We start from the raw sequence: 22069 nt of genomic DNA, 5'->3' as shown, positions 1-22069 counted from the left end.
GTTGGTTTTGGAGTAGTCACTGCAATCAGGAATGGCGCTACGAGCATGCGAATTGTGTAATATGCTGGGTGATTATATATGTGGTTATAGTTATAGCTCGATGCAGCTTATTCGAACTTATACAATGTGTAAATGTAAGATTCGTGTCTTGAAAGAAATTTTAAAGGTTGGAAATTAAACTCCAAGGTTTATGGGTTAAGGTTTGATTTTCAGTTGCATTGTGTAGTCAAGCCTATGTGGGATAGGGTGACATGGGTTCACCCCCGGGTACGTGTGTGGTAAGATGGAACGGTGATTTGATGGCTTGGAAACAACTCTTGGCACGTTCGAGGGCGAACGTATGTTTAAGTGGGGGAGAATGTAACGACCCGACCGGTTGTTTTGAGTATTACAACCTTGCTTCCCCCTTTACTGCTCAAATTAAACTTTACAGTTGTTGTGTGAATTGCCGTGGTAAATGGTTCGGGTCCGGTGAGGTTTTGGAATAAATTGGAACACTTAGTTCCAAGATTTAAAGCTTAAGTTAAAATAGTGACCGGATGTCGACTTATGTGTAAACGGCCCCGGAATAAAATTTTGATGATTCCAATAGCTTTGTATGGTAATTTTGGACTTAGGAGCGTGTCCGAAAAATTATTTGAAAGTCCGTAGTGGAATTTGGCTTGAATTGCCGAAAGTTAAATTTTTTGGAAGTTTGACCGGGGAGTTGGCTTTTTGATATCGGGGTCAGAATCTGATTCTGGAAATTGGAATAGGTCCGTAATGTGAAATGTGACTTCTGCACAAAATTTGAGGTCAATCGGACGTGATTTGATGTGTTTCGGCGCAAGTTATAGAAATTGAAGTTTCAAGGTTCATCGATTTCGAATTGAGGTGTAATTCATCGTTTCGATGTTGTTAGGTGTGATTTGAGGCCTCGAGTAGGTTCGTATTATGTTATGGTACTTGTTGATACAATTGGTTGAGGTCCCGGGGGCCTCGGGTGAGTTTCGGACGGTTAACGGATCAAATTTGGACTTAAGGAAATGCTGGAACTGCTGCCTAGTGGTGTGATCGCACCTGCGAAGATTTTGATGGCAGGTGCGAAGCCGCATGTGCGCGAGATCAGTCGCAGAAGCGGACAAGAGTGGGACTGGGCAGTGCTCGCAGGTGTGAGGAATTTTCCGCATCTGCGAGGCCGCAGTGCGAAGGTGTTGGCGCAGATGCGGACTGGGGCTGGCCTGGGGCAAACGCAGGTGCAAAGGGTTTGCGCATCTGCGAGCCCGCAGATGCGTGGTTTTGAGAGGTTGTCATTGTCCGCAGGCGCGCATTTTTGTCCGCAAATGCGGATGCGCAGGTGCGAGCCCAGGCACCGCAGGTGCAAAAATGCTTGGGCAGTGTTTAAAACGAGGGTTCCGAGAATTTTTCTCATTTTCGGATTTTGGAGCACGGTTTGGGCAATTTTGGAGAGGAAATTTTCCACACAACTTGGGGTAAGTGTTCTTAACTCCCTTGTGATTATATTCCATGAATTCATCTTCATGTTTAGTGTAAGATTATTGAATCTTCAAGAGAAATAGAAGGAAATTTCTATAATGTCATAAAACGAATTTTTCAAGTTTGAATACCGATTTGGAGTCGGATTTGAGTGAAATTATTATGGTTGAACTTGTAATTGGATGGGTTGTCGTATTTTGTGAGTTTCATTGGATTTCGAGACGTGGGCCCCACGGGTGATTTTTGGGACGTAATTTTGGATTTTGTGGAAAATATTAGCATTTTGATATGAAATTAATTCCTATGAATTGTGTGGACTGAATCAAATTAATTGTGGTAGATTCGAGCCATTCGGGAGTTGATACGCGCATAATGGGATTTCTGGAGCATTATTTATCTTGCTCGACTTTGGATTCGGCTTGTTCGAGGTAAGTAACTCTTCTAATCTTGGAGTTGAGGGTATGAACCCTGAATATATGTATTTTGTGAATTATTGGGAGGTGACGCACATGCTAGGTGACTGGCGTGTGGGCGCGCACTATAGAAATTATGACATAATTGTTTCTGTGAAACTTTATAGTTAAATAATCTTGGCATTTTTCATGCAATTTTTATGTGTTAAAGAAATTGAGCTGAAAAGCATATTAAAAATCATGTTGAGGCTATGTGCCAGTATTATTGGGACCCACAGAGGTCATATTGCTGTGAATTATTGTGTTAAATTGAAAATCCATACTCAGTCATATTCATTTCATTGCATATCATATCTCAGTCTCTGTTGTTATTTATTGATACATCATATCATCATTTTGGGCTATTTTTTAAGACATTGTGAGCCCTGGAGACTGGAAAGATTGATGACTGAATGAGGCCGATGGCCTGATTTGTGAGGATATTTATGGGATCGGGCTGCACGCCGCAGCATGTTGCATATTTATGGGATCGGGTTGCACGTCGCCGCATGTTTGATATCGGCCGAGGGCCTGATTGTGAGGATGAGTGTGGATCGGGGTTGCCCGCCTACAGCATACTTTATTATTATAGCATGTGAGTTGTCCGTGCAGCACATGAGTTGTCCATGCAGATTATAGCACTTGGGTTGTAGGAGCCCCTCCGAAATCTGTACATACCCCCAGTGAGCGCATGTACCTACTGAGTGCGAGCGTCGAGTGTCGAGTGCTGAGTGACTGGGAGGCATGAGTGATTGTGAGGTATGTCTGAGTGGCAAGAGTGATTGTGAGGTATGCCCGAGTGGCACGAGTGACTGTGAGGTTTGCCCGAGGGGCTGTATATGAGTGATGTTCTGCCCGAGGGGCTGTTTATGATTTTTATCACTGAGTTGCATCACATTGGCATGCACACATGACATACAGGCATAGAGATATATTTTTCCTCATGCTGTACAACATCACATCATTCATGATTTTTCACATATTATTTTGACAGATGGGCATAGTGATGCATTTATTTTTACACGGGTTATCCAGAAGGAAAATGAAACATCTTATTTATTTTTGACAAGATTTTGGGAGGAATTTAATGTTTTCAAACTATTCACATTTTTGGCAACTCCGGCAAAAGGTTTGAGTTTTCACTGATGGATTTGAAAGGAAGAACTATTATTTTTGAAATCATGATTTGGCCGAGCATTTTATCTCTGAGTTACTTCTGGTATTATTTGTTTATTGTTGTTATGGACTGTTGTGGACTATTGATTTTGGACCCGATCTTGGTGGAAGCTCGTTACTACTTTCAACCTACGGCTAGGTTTGTTACTTACTCAGTACATGGGGTCAGTTGTACTGATACTACACTTCTGCATATTGCGTGCAGATGTTGGCTGTTGTTGTTGCTGTGTTCGATGGTTGCGGGACTTGAAGATGTACCTGCGTTCCTGTTGTAGCTGCCTCATGTTCAGGGTAGCCTTAGATTTATAAAACCTCTATTTATGTATTATTCAAACAGACTATGTATTTATTTTATTTCCGCTTTATATACTCTATTCTTAGAGGCTCGTGATTTGTACTACCAGTTCTTGGGGATTGTACAAGATTAAGACCTTTATTCACTTAAATTGCTTTAATAATTTTTATTGAAATTGGATAGTTGGTAATTGGCTTGCCTAACAGGTTGGGTTAGGTGCCATCACGACTAGTTGGATTTTGGGTCATGACAGTCAATACATAGTATAGTTACATATAATTTATTTTTTTACCTAGCTATACAGTATATTTTTCCAGCGTCCTGTAAGGTGGCTCCGCCACTGCTCCCACCCATGACACCTTTATTTAGTTTGTGACTGTGGGTGGTATGATCATATATTTAACCTAATTTAAGAAAATCTCAACATAGGTATATAACAATTTTATCAACCTAGCAGGTGCCATACCACCGCCACCCTTGAGGGGTGAATCTGCCACTGTCCGTGACCTATAACTCATACGGAGATAACTTTACCGTTGCTCTAAGGTTTCGAGGAATGATAAGTATTCATTTATCCTTAATTAGAGGTTTCGAGTTTGAGCTGTTAGGGTTTTTGCCCTGATTTTCTTATCATATTTGAGTTTTACTTTCCTCTTAAATGAAAGTCAAAGTATTAACATAATTGCTTTTACTTTTACTGAAGAAAAAAAATATAATTCTCTTCCATATTTGGTTATTACTTATTTTGGGAGAAAAATTTTGGATATCTATAAATTGAAGGCATCTTTCTCACAACTAAAACATATAATAGTATCCACAATGTAGTCATTTAAAAAGTTTTGTTTAGGAGGAGAATTTTCTCTCAATAGGATCTTATGTTTTCTTTTCATATATAGGCAAATTGGCCAAACCATATTTTATGCATATTTTAGTATATTTTTCTTTGTGTCTGATTTATCGCAGTCCAAAGTTTACAACTATTAGCTTCCTCATTATGCCCCTGTTAATTTTTTATCCCAGCACGAGCCTTGAGTATAAAATCATTTTTTGTATAGATATATCGATTTACCTTTTACATTAAGATATGGCTGAAGTCAATGCTATTGGCAGCAAAGATTCGTTTAGGAAGAATTGGATTACATAAATATAATGACACTAATTGGTCTTAGCCTCAAAATAAAGTAAGATCCTATACACGCGGTGTTTACCTAAATGACATTTTAGGATAAGTTATATACACTTAAGGGGTAGTTTGGTTGATGATATTTGATTATAAATCGTAAAACTTCACATGAGCTAATATAGTTGTTGTGTTTGATTGACCGTATAAGAAGAATTAATCGGCTCTTAACTAAATGTAACACTTCATTAATTGTATAAACAGTACACCTGCATTAAGTTATGTCAAAATCTATGCATTATTATTTTATGTGGGATAGAATTGGAATAAAAATACACGTATAACATAAGGATTAGACTATTTAAAGGCGAGAGCGGCTTTCTAAAGTAATTTATGTATAAAAAAATTTTATTATTAATCAATGCATAAGCACTCCTTATAATGACTAATATGAGAACCAAACAACCCCTAATAGTGTGAAGAATTTTTGTATTGCCTGTAAAATTTTATTGATATATTATAATAAATTATTATGATTTTAATTTTAATATGAAGAATTACTTGTTATCTAAGTTTGGATAAAATTTCCTTTTTTAGGGTGAGAGAAGAGAGGCATATATTAAAAGAAGGAAAGATGCAAATATCTAAAAAATTTAATCCAAATCCTCCCACGTTGGATTTGCCTGGATTTAATGTCAACTCTCTCAAACTGACCTTTTCCCTTTCTTACTTTTTGGAAAGTCACTTAATTAGCTTCTTTTTGTCTCCTATAAAACTCTAAATTAAGACTTTCTGTCCTAACATAAGCATATATCCATTTTCACCACCTTTGAAAACTTTTGTAACAACACCAGAAATTAAATACCAACAACTACTATACAGAAAATCTCCTAGAACAACTCCAGAAAAGAAAAATTAAAGAGCCAACATACAGAGAGATGAAGCTGGTTTGGTCTCCTGAAAAAGCATCTAAAGCTTATCTTGATACTGTTAAATCAGTAAGTCCGTCATTTCCATATTTTTTTAAACAGTTTAAAACGGAAAGGGTGTCATATAAAATAAATCAAAGCACGACAGTATTGTCTTTTACCTTCTTTTTCATTTTCCCATGAAAAGATCTCTTATTTTCTCTCCCATTTCTTAATCTGTTTACAGTGCGAGTTATTGCAAGAATCCAACGTAGCAGAGTTAGTATCAGCCATGGCAGCAGGATGGGACGCACAAATGATCGTAGAGACATGGTCACGACGTGGGGACGACGTTACGTCAACCAGTATCGGCCTCTCTATCGCCAGCAAACACACAGGTGGCAAACATATTTGCATAGTGCCCGACGAAGATTCAAGAATTGAGTACATATTATCAATGGATAAAACCACCGGAATGTTTCCGGAAGTTGTCGTTGGCGAGCCGGAGGAAGCAATGGAGAATTTAGTAGGAATAGATTTTTTGGTAGTAGATAGTGAAAAAAATGATTTTTCAAGAATTTTGAAGGTGGCTAAGTTAAGCCATAGGGGTGCAGTTTTGGTATGTAAAAATGTGAGTTCAAGAATTGTTTCGGATTTTAGATGGAGAAGTGTACTGGACGGAAAATCAAGAATTGTACGGTCGGTTTTTTTGCCGGTCGGAAAAGGATTGGATATTGCTCATGTGGGGGCTACCGGCTCCGGCACAGGCGAAGGGAAGCGTGGTACCGGCGGGAAGGTGGTGAGGAAATGGATTAGAAGGTTTGATAGAGAATCTGGTGAGGAGTTTGTGATTCGAAAGTGAAATTCTTTTGCTTTTGATTCTGACAAAGAAGAGGAAACTTGGAGCAACACTGAAATTGTTTCTAACAAAAAAATTGTTCTTGATTTTTCTTGTCTTTCTCTTTCATTTCTTTTATTGTATTATTTTTACTTTTTGGGGCATTTTTGGGTGATGTACAAAGATCATACAAAGTTAACAGATCTCTGGTTTGCCAGTGTTGGTTTATTTGCTGGTGTGATTTTTTTGACATTGAGTTCATGAGCTGTACATAATAGTTTGAGATTGTGTGTGAACTTGAAGTAGCATTTGTAACAAAGAGAAAGTAGAAGATTATTGATGTGTTACGAAAGCTAGTATTTTGTCTTTGCACATGACCTTAAATTAGTCATTCCTTACCTTTAGTCCCCAGTTGTATTTAAGGATATTCTTCCCCTCCCGTGTTGCAGATCTAGAGATAGAAACCACTAATTAGAAAGACAGGATTTACCGAGGCTATTCAAACAGGAATAGGCCAACTAAACAACATTCTAATGGCAATTGATTTTATGTTTATGGGGTAGTATGGGATCCGTAATTGGAGAAAAATCACCTGTATGGGATCCGTAGTATGGATCTGATTGAACACGCTCTGCGAGCCTGATAGACAGCTCGCTCAGAGGCATCTTCCACTTTGTAATTGAAGGGTTCCAAACCTCGCTTTTGATGGTTGATCAACAAAGAGTATATGATCTACTCTTGCTAACCCTCGGTCGACAAGCCTTCCTTACAATATGCAAAGTAGGAAGAACCACTAAAAGGGCCGCACTCCAAGGGGATGTGATAGAGGAACCCAACCTACCTTGACACAAGCATTACGGCTCGAACCTGTGACATATAAGTCACGCGAAAACAACTTTATCACTGCGCCAAGGCTACCTTCTATAAGGACAGCCTACATATCAATTCTAAAACCTCCATTGATATACTAGTTAACCAATGAGAGTAGCAAAACTGTGGATTGCACGAGTATATCCTCCACCTTGGTACATGTAAAGAGAAAAACTTATCCAAAGAAAGGAGATTTGAAAACTTAACATGCTCGCTTACTTTAATTTTTATTACAGCCCTTGAAGTTCATGCTCTAAGAAGCAATGAAATTTGCGGTTACAGCCTATGAAAATATAATCATGAGTGAAAACAGCTAGAAGCTAATACGCGACATCTGTGAAACTGTCATCTAGTCATATGTGGATAAAAAACAAATTGTGCTAGTCTTTCGCCAATAGGTCTTGATTTTTAAGGACTGGCACACTCACGTCTTTCAATAATAATCAACAGCAGAAGAAACTATTGGCTAGAGTTCTTCAGCAAATTTTTGATATCACAAATCAATCATTAGTTATAACTTCTTTTATATATGCACTTGCTCTTCATGCAGCATTCTTTTCCTTCCCCATGACAGCCCTGAAATCGATAGTGTTTTGGCACGAGATTACAGATGCAGAAGAGTCATGAAAACAGAATCTGTGGAGAAGAAAATGGTTAGAGCTCTTACAACTTACAAAGTTTTTTTGCAAGCCCGTCAGAAGGTGGCAGCGGAGCATATGAAGCAGCATTGATTATTTCCTGTTTCATCACCCACCAAAAGTGGATATTTACTATTTAGTTTTACTCAACAAGAATCACAAGCCAATTAAAGACAACATTACGCTTCTTAGTGCTGATACGTGATACTATCATTATATCCAACTGTGCTTATCTGTGGATACTTATCGTTATTCTATCTCTCTGAGCTAAATTTTAGATAGAATAGACGCACCATTTCGAGAAATGTTAATTAGTGATTCTTATATGACAAATTTTCTCCTTCCTCAGTATATACCACATTTGTGCAAAAATACACGCATTAATACCTGAAATTTCCCCAGCAATTTCTGCTTTTTTGCCACAATATCTTCAAAATTATTCCTGGAAAACAATAGAGCAGGATAATATTATTACTTGGTAAACGACAAGCAAAAGAAAGCAAGAAAGAATTTGAAATCAGTAGAGAGCAGATTCTAACTCTTGTTTTCTAGTCTTAGTTGAAGTAAGCACAAGCTCCCCATCCTTGATCCGACCCTTTTCCTGTTCATGGCCATCAGAAAGTCATTTTCCTATAATAAAGTGCTAAGAAGGGGACAGCTTGATTTTGAAATTAAACATAACATAGAAGCAGTTCAGTTATTTTTGACATCCTAATATCACAGAGATTTTCATAGTTACATGAAGACAGGAGATAGTGCATGTGATAACCATCTCTAATTGGATACATATGACTTGTTTAAGTCATTTATAACGCTTTATATTCTCTAGTACTAGTATGTGGAATAATACTTTGGATCATGGAGGAAGACCTAATACATCTTTTTACTAGTGGCTAACCAAGACCGTTTCAATTAGCATTATAGCAGGTACAGCCAGCCAGAAGTGTAGAGTGGAGATACTTCATATTTATTTACAGCTTTGCTCTCTCAGGCGCACCTGATCCTTTTCATTGGACAAGCACATGAAAATACTAGGTAATAGGTAGTGGTGAGACTCATCTAAAAGTTTACAACAACAACAACCCAGTATAATCCCACTAGTGGGGTATGGGGAGGGTAGTGTGTACGCAGACCTTACCCCTACCCTAGGGTAGAGAGGCCGTTTCCGATAGACTCTCGGTTCCCTCCCTCCAAAAACTCCCCACCTTGCTCTTGGGGTGACTAGAACTCACAACCTCTTGGTTAGAAGTGGAGGGTGCTCACCACTAAAGCAACCCACTCTTGACTCATCTAAAAGTTTAAAATTTTAAAATGGGAACACCTTTATCTAATTATTCTAGGCCTGCAACAGTTTTTCTACACTAAGGGCATGTTTGGAAGCCCACTTATAATTGGATTTGGGTGTAGTTAGAGGATTATACAGTTTGGCCTGCTTGTCTAGCCAAGTAATTACTTGGTCAGCATAAATTATGTGTAATTGAGGGGCATCGATTACACTCTACAATTCCCATGCGGTTGTGGGGGGAGGGCATGTGGTAATTACATGGTGTAATTACCAGAAGACTTTTCAAATTCTTTTTAATAATTCTTATATATCTTTTTAATACTTCTTATACATACATATATTTGTCACACAATAAAACTTATTCACATGTTCATATGAAAAAGTTTATTTAAATTTTTATAATTAGCTTTTATTTAAAACAAAAGAATATCCAACTATGTAATCACACTTGTACAACCAAACATGACACTGGGAATTGCACATTGATTACGTATTGGCAAACACAACGGGTCATTGTAATTAACACACTACTCCCTCTGTTTCAAAAAGATTGGCATAAATCGGAGTACGAGGGTCAAAGTACTTAACTTTAACTGTGAATTTGGACATAGATTCTTCAAGTTTTTAAAAATAAAATTTATATTTTCGGAAACTACATAAAAAGTATTATAAGTCATGATAATTTATAATTCAAAATATTTATAAAATATTAAAGAAAAACGTGGTCAAAGAACAACCTCGTAGACTTCCTAAATAGTAATAGTGCCAATCTTTTTGAAACGGAGGGAATGTAATTTAAGTCATCGTCATTCAACCAGATGGCATACAATCGACACGTACACAATAAAGATTCAGAGGTCTGGGTTTTTTGTTTTCTTAAGGATTAAAAAGTTTTGGTTATTTGCTTTTTAAGGATTCAAAGGTCTAGTTATTTGCTTTTTAAGGATTCAAATTTTTAGTGTTTTACTTTTTAAGGATTCAAAGGTATAGTTAATTCCACTTGAACTTCCATGAAGTCAACTTGGAATTAAGAGAAAGAAGGGAAATCCAAAACTACTCAAGCAAGATGAAGAAAAACAGAGCGGCCAAATTTCACCTGACATTTCCTCAAGGACATAACGTAAAGATAAAAAAGACTAACCATGAGCATGATCCTCTCCCTGACTCTTTCACTCAACCAATGAGCATTTTTGACATCAAGCTTCATAATAATTTTTGTGCCAGCTGCAGATAAAAACAACTGTCTTTGGGATTGCATTTACAGAAGACATGCTGTTCACATGTCATGTCAAGTCAAAGAACAACCTTATCAAAAACAAATGTCAAGTTAAAGAACTAACAGACCTGTGTTAATGCTTCTAACACGAGCTTTGCTTGCTGCAAAAGGAAAACAATTTCATTGAAACTTTTAAGAGCCAATGTAACTGCTGAACATATTCTCTAAGATAAATCTTTACCTGCACTAGTATTTGGCTTCTGATTTCCTTTCTTCCCTTTCTTCGTGTTAGGCTTGTTTGTCTTAGTCTTTGTGCTTGCTACACAGAATAACCAACTATCTCAGACATGCTCTGCTTATATTGGCCAATATTGTAAATCAAGAAGTCTACCTGTATTAGTGTCTTCTGTATGACTTCTAGAGTCAACATATCCCGCAAAGCTCACAGAAACATGACCTGCATGTGACGGTAAAAGTGAGAAGAAAGCGGACCACCCATAACTAACATCCAACTCACTACTATACAGCTCATCTCAAAAAGAAGCCATACGGTTAGAAGAATCTACTAGATAGCAACTGTATAAGTGGCAAGCTCAGAAATTCCAGGCAGAACACATTAATATCAAACAAGCCTGCCCAATATGTATTTTCTAGTTTTCCCACCCACGCAAAAACATCATCCTTCTGTAATCTGAATTTTTATTAAGCCAAATGATGACAAGCTGACGCCCTAAACTTTCCGATCAACAGAAAAAGATTTAATCAAAGAGGTGTTAGGCTAGTGGCTGTCGTGTAGTCACAAAGCTCGAATCCCTGAATCTACCTAATAACATTGTGAATTATCAAATATATTGTTATTTATCAAAGATTAGCACCCTCAACCGCTCCTGAAACTTCACATTAGAGAACCAATGCATAATGTTTCACTCTTTGGAAAATAGGATCATTGAAAAATGCTTAGCTTCTCAATTCCACGTAGCCTACTCCGAATACATGTAAATCATACAATTTAAATCTCCCATGGTGAAACAAAAAGCTAAAGTTCAACTACTAAAAGAGGCGGATGTAAGGAACTGAAATAATGGATGCATCTGCACCAATTGCCAAAACTCTATATCTGCCGACTGACATTCTGCCTCTAACTTCAAACTTCAACATAAGGAACTTGTCATAAAATTTCAAGCTAAAGATTCATCTCCTCACACCAATACTCAAGGGGTCCCTAAACTCTATGCATAAATTTACACTAAACTATACCTATATGCTCCCTGTATCACCCAAAATGATTGGCCCCTCAGAATATTCGTTCCTTTATTACAAACTCAATAAACTTTAACCATTGGTCTGAGAATAATTGCAACTTATCCTAGTTTTCCAAAGATCTAAAATTTAATTCAAACAAATGCATTAATTTAGCTTGATTTATCTCCAAAACATCTTGTCTGACATTGAAACTAAGTAAACTTCAACCAACGTTTAGAAAAATTACACCTTGTTTAGATGATGGGGGTGATTGGGCCGTGCACCTCAACTATTCCACTACCTACCTGCTATCTCCCACTATTGGGTACTCCGTCCAAGTTTCAGACAGATGGAAAAAAATCACGTAGTGTATTTTTGCCAAAACTGGGATTTGCAACTTATAATACTTTTCCTTAAATTTCCAAATAGCTGAAGTCTAATTTTAAACGAATACAATAATCTAGTCCAATTTAGCTCCCTTAAGCTAATCAAATCAACTCTCTATAAGCCAAAAGCAACAAACAAATTGAGTACAACGAAATTGAATATGTGGGAATGTACTTAGGGTTATTTTCGGAATAGGTTCATTTCCGGTAGAATGAGTTCGTTCGTCCGCTTGAAGGAGGAATTTGTACACCGCCGGTAACCGTCGAGGAGCTGTTTTCTTCTCGAGGTAGCTGAAACTTGACGTCGACGCAAACCGAACGGAACCGCCGCTGATGGTGGCGCGTGGGAAGAGAGAGAGAGCGCCATTGAAACTTGCTGTTGATACCAATTTTTTATTCGACAATTGTCTCGCGATCTTAGAGGTTTGCTTTAAGATTGCTGCCATTTTAGTGAAGAACAGTGGCCTAAACCCTAGGGACCCAGAGCTCACACTCCGATTGTTTATGGTTTAGATCCTTACAAATGAAATAACAAATTTACTCATGGAAGCTTCTCAAGAAAATAAGAAAAAAGGTCTAATTGTTATAAAATAAAAGCAACTTAGTAAAGCATGAAGAAGACATGTTGTTATGAAATAAAAGCAATTTAATAAAATATGAACAAGAAATGAAGATAGAGAGAAAGAAGAGATTTTTTTCTTCAATTGTGTATATTTTTCTATCTATTATAGGGCCTTTATATAGGCATGAAAAGTGAAGAAAAATATGTCATTGAATATGTCATTAAGCATTTGAGAAGATCATGGAGGAAGAGTAGGCATCCATCATAATTTGATTTTTCTTATAACATTCCCTCTTGGATGTCCATAGATAATGTGCCTCGTTAAAACCTTATTAGGAAAAAACCCTATGGCAAAAAAAATCCTAGTGAAGTAAAAAGAGTACACATGTTTAGAAATACGCATTTTGGTTGTCTTGTTAAAAACCTTGCAAGGAAAACCCAATAGGACAAAACCTTGTAAGGAAAAAAGAGTACAACGCGTATTAACTCCCCCTGATGAAAGCATCAATTCACATCCTTGAACCTTCGTATCCCAATCTTGTACACTAGTTTCTTGAAGGTTGACGTCGGTAGAGATTTGGTGAACAAATCAGTCATATTATCACTTGAACGGATCTGTTGCATATTGATATCATCATTCTTTTGAAGATCATGTGTGAAAAATAATTTTGGTAAAATGTGCTTTGTCATATCCCCTTTTATGAATCCTCCCTTCAACTAGGCTATGCATGTTGCATTGTCTTCATACAAAATTGTGGGTAATTCGTCACACTTCAAACCACATTTGTCTCGAATAAGGTGTATTATAGACCTCAACCATACACATTCTCGACTTGCTTCATGAATAGCAATTATCTCAGCATGATTAGATGAAGTAGCCACGATTAATTGCTTAGTCGATTGCCAAGATATGGCAGTGCCTCCATATGTAAACACATAGCCTGTTTGAGATCGAACCTTTTGTGGGTCATATAAATACCCAGTATCGACATAACCAACAAGATCAGAACTGCAATCATTGTCATAAAATAATTCTATATCGGTAGTCCCTTTTAGATACCGCAATATGTGTTTGATTCCATTCTAGTGTCTCCTTGTAGGAGCAGAGCTATATCTTGTTAAGACATTAACTGAAAAAGTTATGTCAGACTTTGTAATATTAGAAAGATATATTAGTGCACCAATTGCACTAAGATATGGTACGTCGGGACCAAAAAACTCTTCATTATTTTTATGAGGTCGGAATGGATGTGCTTTATCCATATAAAATCGCTTTAAAATCATTTTAGTGTATGTTGATTGATGGACAAAAATTCCATCTTTCATACACTCAATTTGTAGACCAAGATAAAATTTTGTCTTTCAAAGATCTTTCATTTCAAATTCTTTCTTTAAATAGTTTACTACTTTAGGAAGCTCTACTGCTTTAGGAAGCTCCCTAGGAGTTCCAATGATATTTAAATCATCAACATATACGGTGATTATAACAAATTTAGATCCAGATCTTTTTATAAAGACAAAAGGACAAATTGAATCATTCTTGTACCCTTCTTTCTACAGGTACTCACTCAGGCGATTATACCACATGCGCCCTGATTGTTTCAATCCGTATAAGAATTTTTGAAGCTTTATTTAATAATTTTTTTTGGAAACCTTAATATGCTTCAGAACAATTTAAATCCTTCAATGATTTTTATTATACGCATATCACGTTTTTCTTGTATTGCCAGATTAAAATCTGAAATGGCGACATCTACCACAAGAGAACATGTCTCTATATAATCAATGCCAGGATATTTACAAATCTTCTTGTGACACAAGTCGTCTTTATGTCTATCGACTTGACCTTTTTTTTCCTGCACAAGAACACATTTATACCTCCACTGGCTTTATACTTTCAGGTGTTAGGACTATCCGTCCAACTTTATATTTTTCAGGTAAAATTAATTTTCATTGCGTATTTTTTATTTGGCCAATCATTTATCTGTCCAAATTTCATGACAGATTTGAGCTCAAGATTCTCATCAATATTAATAATATTGAGCGCTACATTATATTAACAATATCATCGACGATCATTTTATATCGGTTCTACTATTACCCAATAAAGACATAACTTATTGAGATCTCTTTATCTTATTATTTTCAGGTACCTGGGCCTCTCCTATGAGGTCTTATGAAGTGTTATGTCGTGGTACTCTTCTAGAACACTTGCCTCCTTATTATGACCATCTTGAACATTTGCTCCTATCCTTCTTCAAGGAGTTTTATCTTTGGAACCGATTAGTCTATTATGCTTTATGCATGCCATGGACTCTATTCATTATGAACTTTATTTTATTTGGAGTATTAGCAGCTGAATATGACATTTAGCTTTGGGTCAGCAAATACGCCTGGCAATATTTTGTAAATGAATTATCACTTGAACTTCAAGTTCACATTTTCTCATACGAGGATATCGATGTACTCATAATAATTCATTACATGCATTACTTTTTCAGCTTCCCATTTTCTCCCCCTATTATTGAGATCACCAACACATATCCTTAGCCTTATTTGGGGATCCATCTTTATACATTGTGGTGGAATAATTAAATCATATAGCATATTCATATTTCTAGATGGAAATTATTTGGTTCCTGACCCTGAACCGATTGTGATAGGGAGAACTTATTATAACTTGGCTAGATGCGTACAAGTGTTGTTGTATATTAAATAATACATCACATACCAAATTTTATTTTGGCAATTTTATTCTCATAACCAATGGTTTAGATATAATTGGAGGCATACAATTTTTGCTAAACCAACTTGGATTTAAACCAGTATTATCAAGATAAATCATCATAATTTATATTCTGGAACTGTGCTCTAATAATTTGAGCAATCAATCTTGCAAAAGTCAAGCTACAAGTTGATAACAAATGCACATGTGACCATATAATAGATGCATCTATTAAAATTATATAATAATAAACGGTCCACATGGAAGGTGACTGGGCCCATATATTTATCACCTTTTATTCGTTCCAGAAATCAAAGGATTCAATCCCAACCTTAACTGGTATATCATGAGAATAAGCAGCACAAGAGAATTCTTGAAGAATCTTATATTTCTTCAATATATGCCAATATAATTCTCAATTAATTTTTTTCGCATCATAATTGAACCGAGATGGTCAACCGGTCATGCCAACTAATATTTATTTCAGTAAACCTCTAGTTTACTTGTGGCTTGTGATTGCATCATCATGCTTATATTTGTATAGTACAAATAGAAGAAAAGTCAGATAACCTTTCATATTTACCCGGTATGATTATAGTAATATAAAGATATTCATTCTTCTTTTCATTTATAGTCTCAATATGCCAACCACTTTGGCTAATATATTTTTAAATCAAAATATTTCTTTTGATACTTACTGCAATATTAATGTCATGAACAATTTTATTCATCCGGATAGTAACAAATTAGTTCTTTCAGAACTCTTAACTGCTTTTGTACTACAAGATCTTTTGTCACACACCATCCATATAATGAATGTCTCCTTCACAAAGAGAATCATATCATAATAATTGTCATGTTCAAAATCATCATAAGCAAAATAATTTCTTGCTTTAATTTTTCTTTTAATAACTTTCATAAGGCATGACAAAATATTTTTTGACGTATCACATGCATGCGACCAATGATATATTCATGCAACTACACAATAATATTTATTATCTTTCGTTATCTCAAACCTCCCTTAGAGGTGAGTTGTAGTATTTATCCAACTATGCACAAGTACATTATTATACATAATCTTTATCATATATATATTTTCACATTCGCTTTCAGGAATGAGTATGCAATCTCAATGTTTATCACAAGTCACATTCTCTTCAAAGAATTTCTCCTTTTTTATAATTACCATAGTGATAACTATTATTATTTTGGCCTTTTGCACGCCCGCATTCATTGGTCAACCACTTGTCTTTATTTAGACTTATCATGCACTGCTATCACATTCACTTCAAGAATGGAGTAAATCAAGTGGGACAAGCTTCATGCCTTTTTATGAAAATTACATTATTTTTTCTTTAGTTATTATTATTATTATCAATATGGTGCATTAGAACTCAAACCCAATGTTTTACCCATATAAAGGCATGCTAGGCCATAATGCGTTGATATATAATGCGTTGGCATAACATGATGTATTTCATTAGGATATATGCCAATTTTGCTTTCAATGAAATACATCATATTATGGTAAAAATATTATTACTAAATTACCTTAATAATTATCTATCATAGTATGTAAAAGGTCAGAACATATATATATGTTGGAATATTATCTTTGTCCTATAAGAGATGTAGCAAATAAAGACATACCTTTTCAGTTCTTTATTTCACTAGATACAATTGAAAAAAATATTTTTACTAAATACTGCACATAAAGTTAATGCAAAGATATGAAAGTATGAATGGGTTTAGATGGATGTAAAACTTATCTTTGTATTATCATCTAAGATATTTTTCATTGTACTTGATCTCATTGCCTGCTTATAATTTACATAGTCTTGACATAGAAGATCATGAAATGAGCAATTCGTGCTGATAACATATTATAAAATAAAAGCAACTTAGTAAAACATGAACAAGACATGTTGTTATGAAATAAAAGCAATTTAGTAAAATATGAACAAGAAATGGAGATAGAGAGAAAGAAGAGATTTTCTTCTTCAATTTTGTATATTTCCCTATCTATTACAAGGCCTTTATATAGGCATGAACAGTGAAGAAAAATATATCATTGAATATGTCATTAAGCATAGAAATATGTCATTGAATATGTCATTAAGCATTTGAGAAGATCATGGAGGAAGAGTAGACATCCATCATAATTTAATTTTTCTTAAAACACTAATAAAATAGTTTTAAAATAGGATCTCCTAATATAATTTCTGAATATGTAAAGTTATACTCATAAAAAAATACTTATATTTCATAGTTTGACTTGACACAGAGTTCATAAAAAAATAAGAGATTTTTAAAAATTATATTTTTGAATATGTCATAACATGTAAAAATTGCACGGGGAGTCATATTTGGCCGCTCACATTTAACCTATATCCACTTTTTAATTTTTTTTTAACTTGTACCCTCTGTTTAAACAACTTCATGCCTTTTTTTCCTCTTTTTTCTTCTTCTTCGGGTAACAGTAATTTTATATGGTGTTTGTGAACATATTTTAAGGCAGTTTATGATATTTTATAATGGTGGGCTGTTGTGGCGCCTTATTTTTTACTATTGCTTAGGGTTTCTTCTTTTTCTTTTTCTTAATTACAAAATTAGTTAGCTAGATTTATTGTTTTTCTGGATTGCTAAAATTCGAAAAATAAATTCATGTTTCTGGACAATTAGTACTTCAAGCCTATTTGGCCTTAAGTGCATGAAAACGTTGATTGCACTTCAGACTTTTTGGCCTAAGTGCATCTGAATTGCAAATTTTCACTTTAGACTTATTGGCCTTTAAGTGTAGGAAAACGTTTGTTGCACTTTAGACTTTTGGCCTTAAGTGCATCTGAAAGTGTAATTTTTCACTTCAGACTTATTGGCCTTAAGTGCATGAAACCATTGGTTGCACTTCAGACCTATTTGGCCTTAAGTGCATCAGAAGTGCAATTTTTTACTTCGGACTTATTGGTCTTAAGTGCAGGAAAACGTTTATTGTACTTCAGACCTTTTGGCCTTAAGTGCATCTGAAGTGCAATTTTTTACTCCAAACTTATTGGCCTTAAGTGCATGAAACCATTGGTTGCCCTTCAAACATATTTGTCCTTAAGTGCGTCTGAAGTGCTATTCTTCACTTCAGACTTATTGGCCTTAAGTGTATGAAACCATTGGTTGCACTTCAGACCTATTTGTCCTTAAGTGCGAAGTGCAATTTTTCACTTCAAACTAATTTTTTTAACTTCAGACTCGATAAGTCTGAAGTTGATCGTAAAGTAGGTAGACTTACAAAATTTTTTGCAAAGTGGGTATATGTTCAACTTTGACCCCAAAACCGGGTATAGATGCAAAAGTCCCTCATAATATTTGTGTAGTTATAAGGCTTTGGATATTTATGGTCTTAATCATTCCATAATATTTTGTGTGGTTATAAAAGCTTTTTATTAAGGGTAACAAAAGAAGTTTAAGCTAAATTATTTTCAAATGACACTTTGGGAGCACTTTTTATAGCTCCTACCTCGCACAAATGATATTTTTTTTATATTTATAAGTAATTTAACTTTAATTTTTTATTTTATCATTAATGAGCTAATTTATAGTCGTACAAATATTTTAAACCATAAATTTTCAAATTCTTTTTTTTCTTAAATTTCGTACCCAGTCAAAGTGCATCATATAAATTAGGCCGGAAGAAATACTTATTTTAGAAAGTTGTGGTGTTTGATTATAGCTTTTAGTATAAATATAAGTACTTTTAAATAATAGCATAAAGTGAAGAAAGTATTTTTTGTCCAAAAGCACTTTTAAAACCTTGATCATGCAAAAATTATTGTTCTAATATGAATAAAAATATTTTTTAAATTGATTAACTAAACAAAAATAATTTTCAAATTAATTATTTTGAAAGCTTGACCATCAAAGGTGTTGCAAAAATGACGCCCACCGTGGGGCTCGAACCCAGTCAAAGTGCATCATATAAATTAGGCTGGAAGAAATACTTATTTTAGAAAGTTGTGGTGTTTGATTATAGCTTTTAGTATAAATATAAGTACTTTTAAATAATAGCATAAAGTGAAGAAAGTATTTTTTGTCCAAAAGCACTTTTAAAACCTTGATCATACAAAAATTATTGTTCTAATATGAATAAAAATATTTTTTAAATTGATTAACTAAACAAAAATAATTTTCAAATTAATTATTTTGAAAGCTTGACCATCAAAGGTGTTGCAAAAATGACGCCCATCGTGGGGCTCGAACCCACAACCACAAGGTTAAGAGCCTTGCGCTCTACCAACTGAGCTAGACGGGCTTTTGTTTAAAAATCTTTAGTTGCATTTATTTAATACGTAAATGGTAATTATTTGTTAATAGTGTGGATGATGTTTAAAATGGTCGGCATTTCCTTTGAAATTCCCTTAAGTATCAATATACTCCTCTCTTAATTCAATTTTCGTCTTAAAAGTTAGATATTGTGCAAGATATTTACTTCTAATAATTCAAACTAATAGTACTATGTATCAATGTTGATGTTTATTATATTAAATTTGGTATAGCATATACTTACTTACCTTTTTCAAATTTTAATATTTCTTACTAATCTGAATAGTAGAACATTTTATATCATAAAAATAGTATATTTGTGATCCTTTTTCACCGCTAATCAAAGGTCTCGATAATGAAGAACTTGATAGAGTTTTATCCTTGCTTTTAGTAGGCCTATCTACTGCGAATATGAATTAGTTGTTTAGATGAATTTTGAGTTTTTTTTGAGTATCCACCGAATAAAGCAAAAAATAAAAAATTATAGTCATGGGCCTTGTGCTAATATTTGTTTTATCCTGCCTTTGTGGTTCTATTTTCGTGTTATTGTTCCCTTTTCATGGTTTATACAGTATTATTTTTATTTTTGAAAAATAATGTTACTATGCTTCTCTTGATGTGACTATGCTTCTCTTGAGTCGAGGGTTTATCGGAAACATCTTCTAGATGTACCTTCACAAGGTAGGCGTCAGACTTCGTACATACTACCTTCTCCAGACCCCACTTGTAGAATTACATCATGTTTGTTGTTGTTGTTGTTGTTGGGCATTGTACTAATACCATTGTTTACCCTTAAAACGGATAACAATTAAATTTGTACACGGTTTTAAGGATATGTGGATTGATTCAACATAAGTAATCAAGAATGTTAGGTAAACGAATTAAAGATAAAATAAATAACCAAACCAGTTGTGACGTTGAGTTCGGGCTCGGATTTAAACTGAACAATAGTTTTGCCCTCGACTGGATCCTCAATTCAAAGCCAAATGTGTATTAAGAACTATGATTAAAATAAGAACCTTTTATTAATAGCTATAAAGCAGAGAAATAAGTTTGTGTTGCCTTGATACGCATGTTACAAATAAAAAACTTCCCCTTTATATAGTATGAGAGTTTTACCCCTAGTACAATTCTAAAAAAGGTAAAAATCGTTCTTATACGTTAATCACTTACACACTACCAATATCGGACGAGATCCGCACCGTAATATCCGATTGGGTGCGAATATCACCGCCCTCTGTTAGTCGTGTGCAACCGGTTGTAGTGCTTTCCGAGGTCTTGGAGCTCGTTCCGGGTTCAGGGGTGTTGTCTTGTCATACCCGGTGGCGAGCACCCCGTTCCAGCCTCGATTCAAAGAGTTCTCGCATTCGGTCTCTTTCTCATACATTAATGCTTCTTACTTCGTTTGACTCACCGAAAACTCGGGGTGTGCGCTAACCCAGAGTTGACCCGTATACAACCATCTTTCTCGAGTTAATTTAGCTTGTCTTGTCGATTTCAAGCAATGTTCCAGGAACATGAATCTCGGTTTTCTCTTCTTTGTCCTTGTTCTTCCCCTATGCAGTAAAAATAATGTACCAAAAAAAAAAAGGAAAAAAATTACTGATACATTAACCATTTTTCACGCAACCACGCTAAACATCTCAAACAACTGCCTCTACCACGAAGCAACCACCTTAAAAGTCCCAAAATTAATTCCTTTACTACGAAGCAATTTATGAACTTCCATTCTTTGACTTCCATCATTCCTTTCTCTTTCTATATGTTCATACATCCAATCGCACAGAAAGGTTCAACCACGGGTTTGCAGGTTCGACAAAACTCAGTATTTCGAGTTTGAAGATTTATATATGTACGAAAAACAATTATTATAACGTTAGATATATATTTCAGAATTCATTCTCTCAATTCAAAACTCACAACGTCTAAATTCTAATATCATCTGTTGATTATATGTCGGAAAGACATCTCGGACGAAGAATTCCAATGTGCGAGAGAGCTAGTAGTAGCAGTGTACAAAAACCGTCATTTCCCACGCGACGAACATCAAAGCAGCATAGGAAGAGAAAAACTATAGAAAGATGTAAATCTGAGCCTTGTCTTTGGAGGGTTAATGGAGTTGGTGATAATGAAGATGATCGTCGAGATGTGACGACGTCGTTGGAGGTTCTTTTGCGGCCACAAACTTGTTCAAATATATTTTTTTCGCCGGATTATTTGAATAATGTTTCATCTCCGCAAGGTTCTAGGGTAATTTTTTTGTTTGAGATTGAGGCGTTAATGTTGTTATTGTATATGAAGCCCTTTTTTTTAAAGTATCTCAAGGGTCTTTTTAGTTGTTCGCTATTTACACAACACTACGAATTTTTTTGTGTTAACCAAATACTAGAAAATGATATAAAGATGGTAGTCACAGCAGATCTCTATAGGAATGGTAATGATAGTTGCCATTTATACACAGAGAAGAATTTTTTTTAAAATTGTAGTAAAACTTACTTTTCAAGACTGAAGTAAGAAGAGTATAATTTAATTGATGACAGTTTCGGGCAGTAAACTTTCATTCTGT

At 35.1% G+C, this 22069-nt stretch overlaps 2 protein-coding genes and 1 non-coding gene across 4 annotated transcripts; 1 reads left to right on the top strand and 2 right to left on the bottom strand.

Annotated features, from left to right (window-relative positions):
- The first annotated feature begins 5327 nt into the window (after positions 1-5327).
- On the top strand, positions 5328-6707 carry LOC107770108 (uncharacterized). Its single transcript, XM_016589374.2, has 2 exons — positions 5328-5517; positions 5675-6707. The coding sequence occupies exons 1-2, from the start codon at positions 5458-5460 to the stop codon at positions 6287-6289; spliced, it is 675 nt and encodes a 224-aa protein (XP_016444860.1). The 5' UTR covers positions 5328-5457; the 3' UTR covers positions 6290-6707.
- A 621-nt stretch (positions 6708-7328) lies between these two features.
- Positions 7329-12453, bottom strand: LOC107770115 (uncharacterized). 2 transcript variants are annotated; one of them, XM_016589391.2, is made up of 9 exons: positions 12078-12453; positions 10666-10731; positions 10516-10593; positions 10403-10435; positions 10200-10282; positions 8313-8374; positions 8161-8215; positions 7803-7873; positions 7329-7711 (listed from the first exon to the last, which is right to left on the bottom strand). In XM_016589391.2, the coding sequence occupies exons 1-9, from the start codon at positions 12346-12348 to the stop codon at positions 7678-7680; spliced, it is 753 nt and encodes a 250-aa protein (XP_016444877.1). In that variant the 5' UTR covers positions 12349-12453; the 3' UTR covers positions 7329-7677. The 2 variants fall into 2 exon arrangements, with proteins under 2 accessions (XP_016444877.1, XP_016444869.1); XM_016589383.2 differs by having other exon boundaries at positions 7810-7873.
- Positions 12454-19419: 6966 nt separating this feature from the next.
- TRNAK-CUU (transfer RNA lysine (anticodon CUU)) lies at positions 19420-19492 on the bottom strand. The gene has a single exon. It is a non-coding gene; the product is annotated as a tRNA-Lys (tRNA).
- Positions 19493-22069: the final 2577 nt, after the last annotated feature.

This window comes from Nicotiana tabacum, chromosome 15 (genome assembly GCF_000715075.1).
Source record: "Nicotiana tabacum cultivar K326 chromosome 15, ASM71507v2, whole genome shotgun sequence".
NCBI lineage: Eukaryota > Viridiplantae > Streptophyta > Magnoliopsida > Solanales > Solanaceae > Nicotiana > Nicotiana tabacum.
This window is presented reverse-complemented; position numbering and strand designations above follow the sequence as displayed.

Bases quoted from the DNA above. Each gene is read 5' to 3' on its own strand.
- LOC107770108 (XM_016589374.2), top strand. From the start codon at position 5,458: ATGAAGCTGGTTTGGTCTCCTGAAAAAGCATCTAAAGCTTATCTTGAT. The intron at 5,518-5,674 runs GTAAGTCCGTCA...ATCTGTTTACAG, and splicing joins ATCTTGATACTGTTAAATCA to TGCGAGTTATTGCAAGAATC.
- LOC107770115 (XM_016589383.2), bottom strand. From the start codon at position 12,348: ATGGCAGCAATCTTAAAGCAAACCTCTAAGATCGCGAGACAATTGTCG. The intron at 10,436-10,515 runs GTAAAGATTTAT...TTCCTTTTGCAG, and splicing joins GAAGCCAAATACTAGTGCAG to CAAGCAAAGCTCGTGTTAGA. The intron at 7,712-7,809 runs GTAAGTTGTAAG...TATCGATTTCAG, and splicing joins CGGGCTTGCAAAAAAACTTT to GGCTGTCATGGGGAAGGAAA.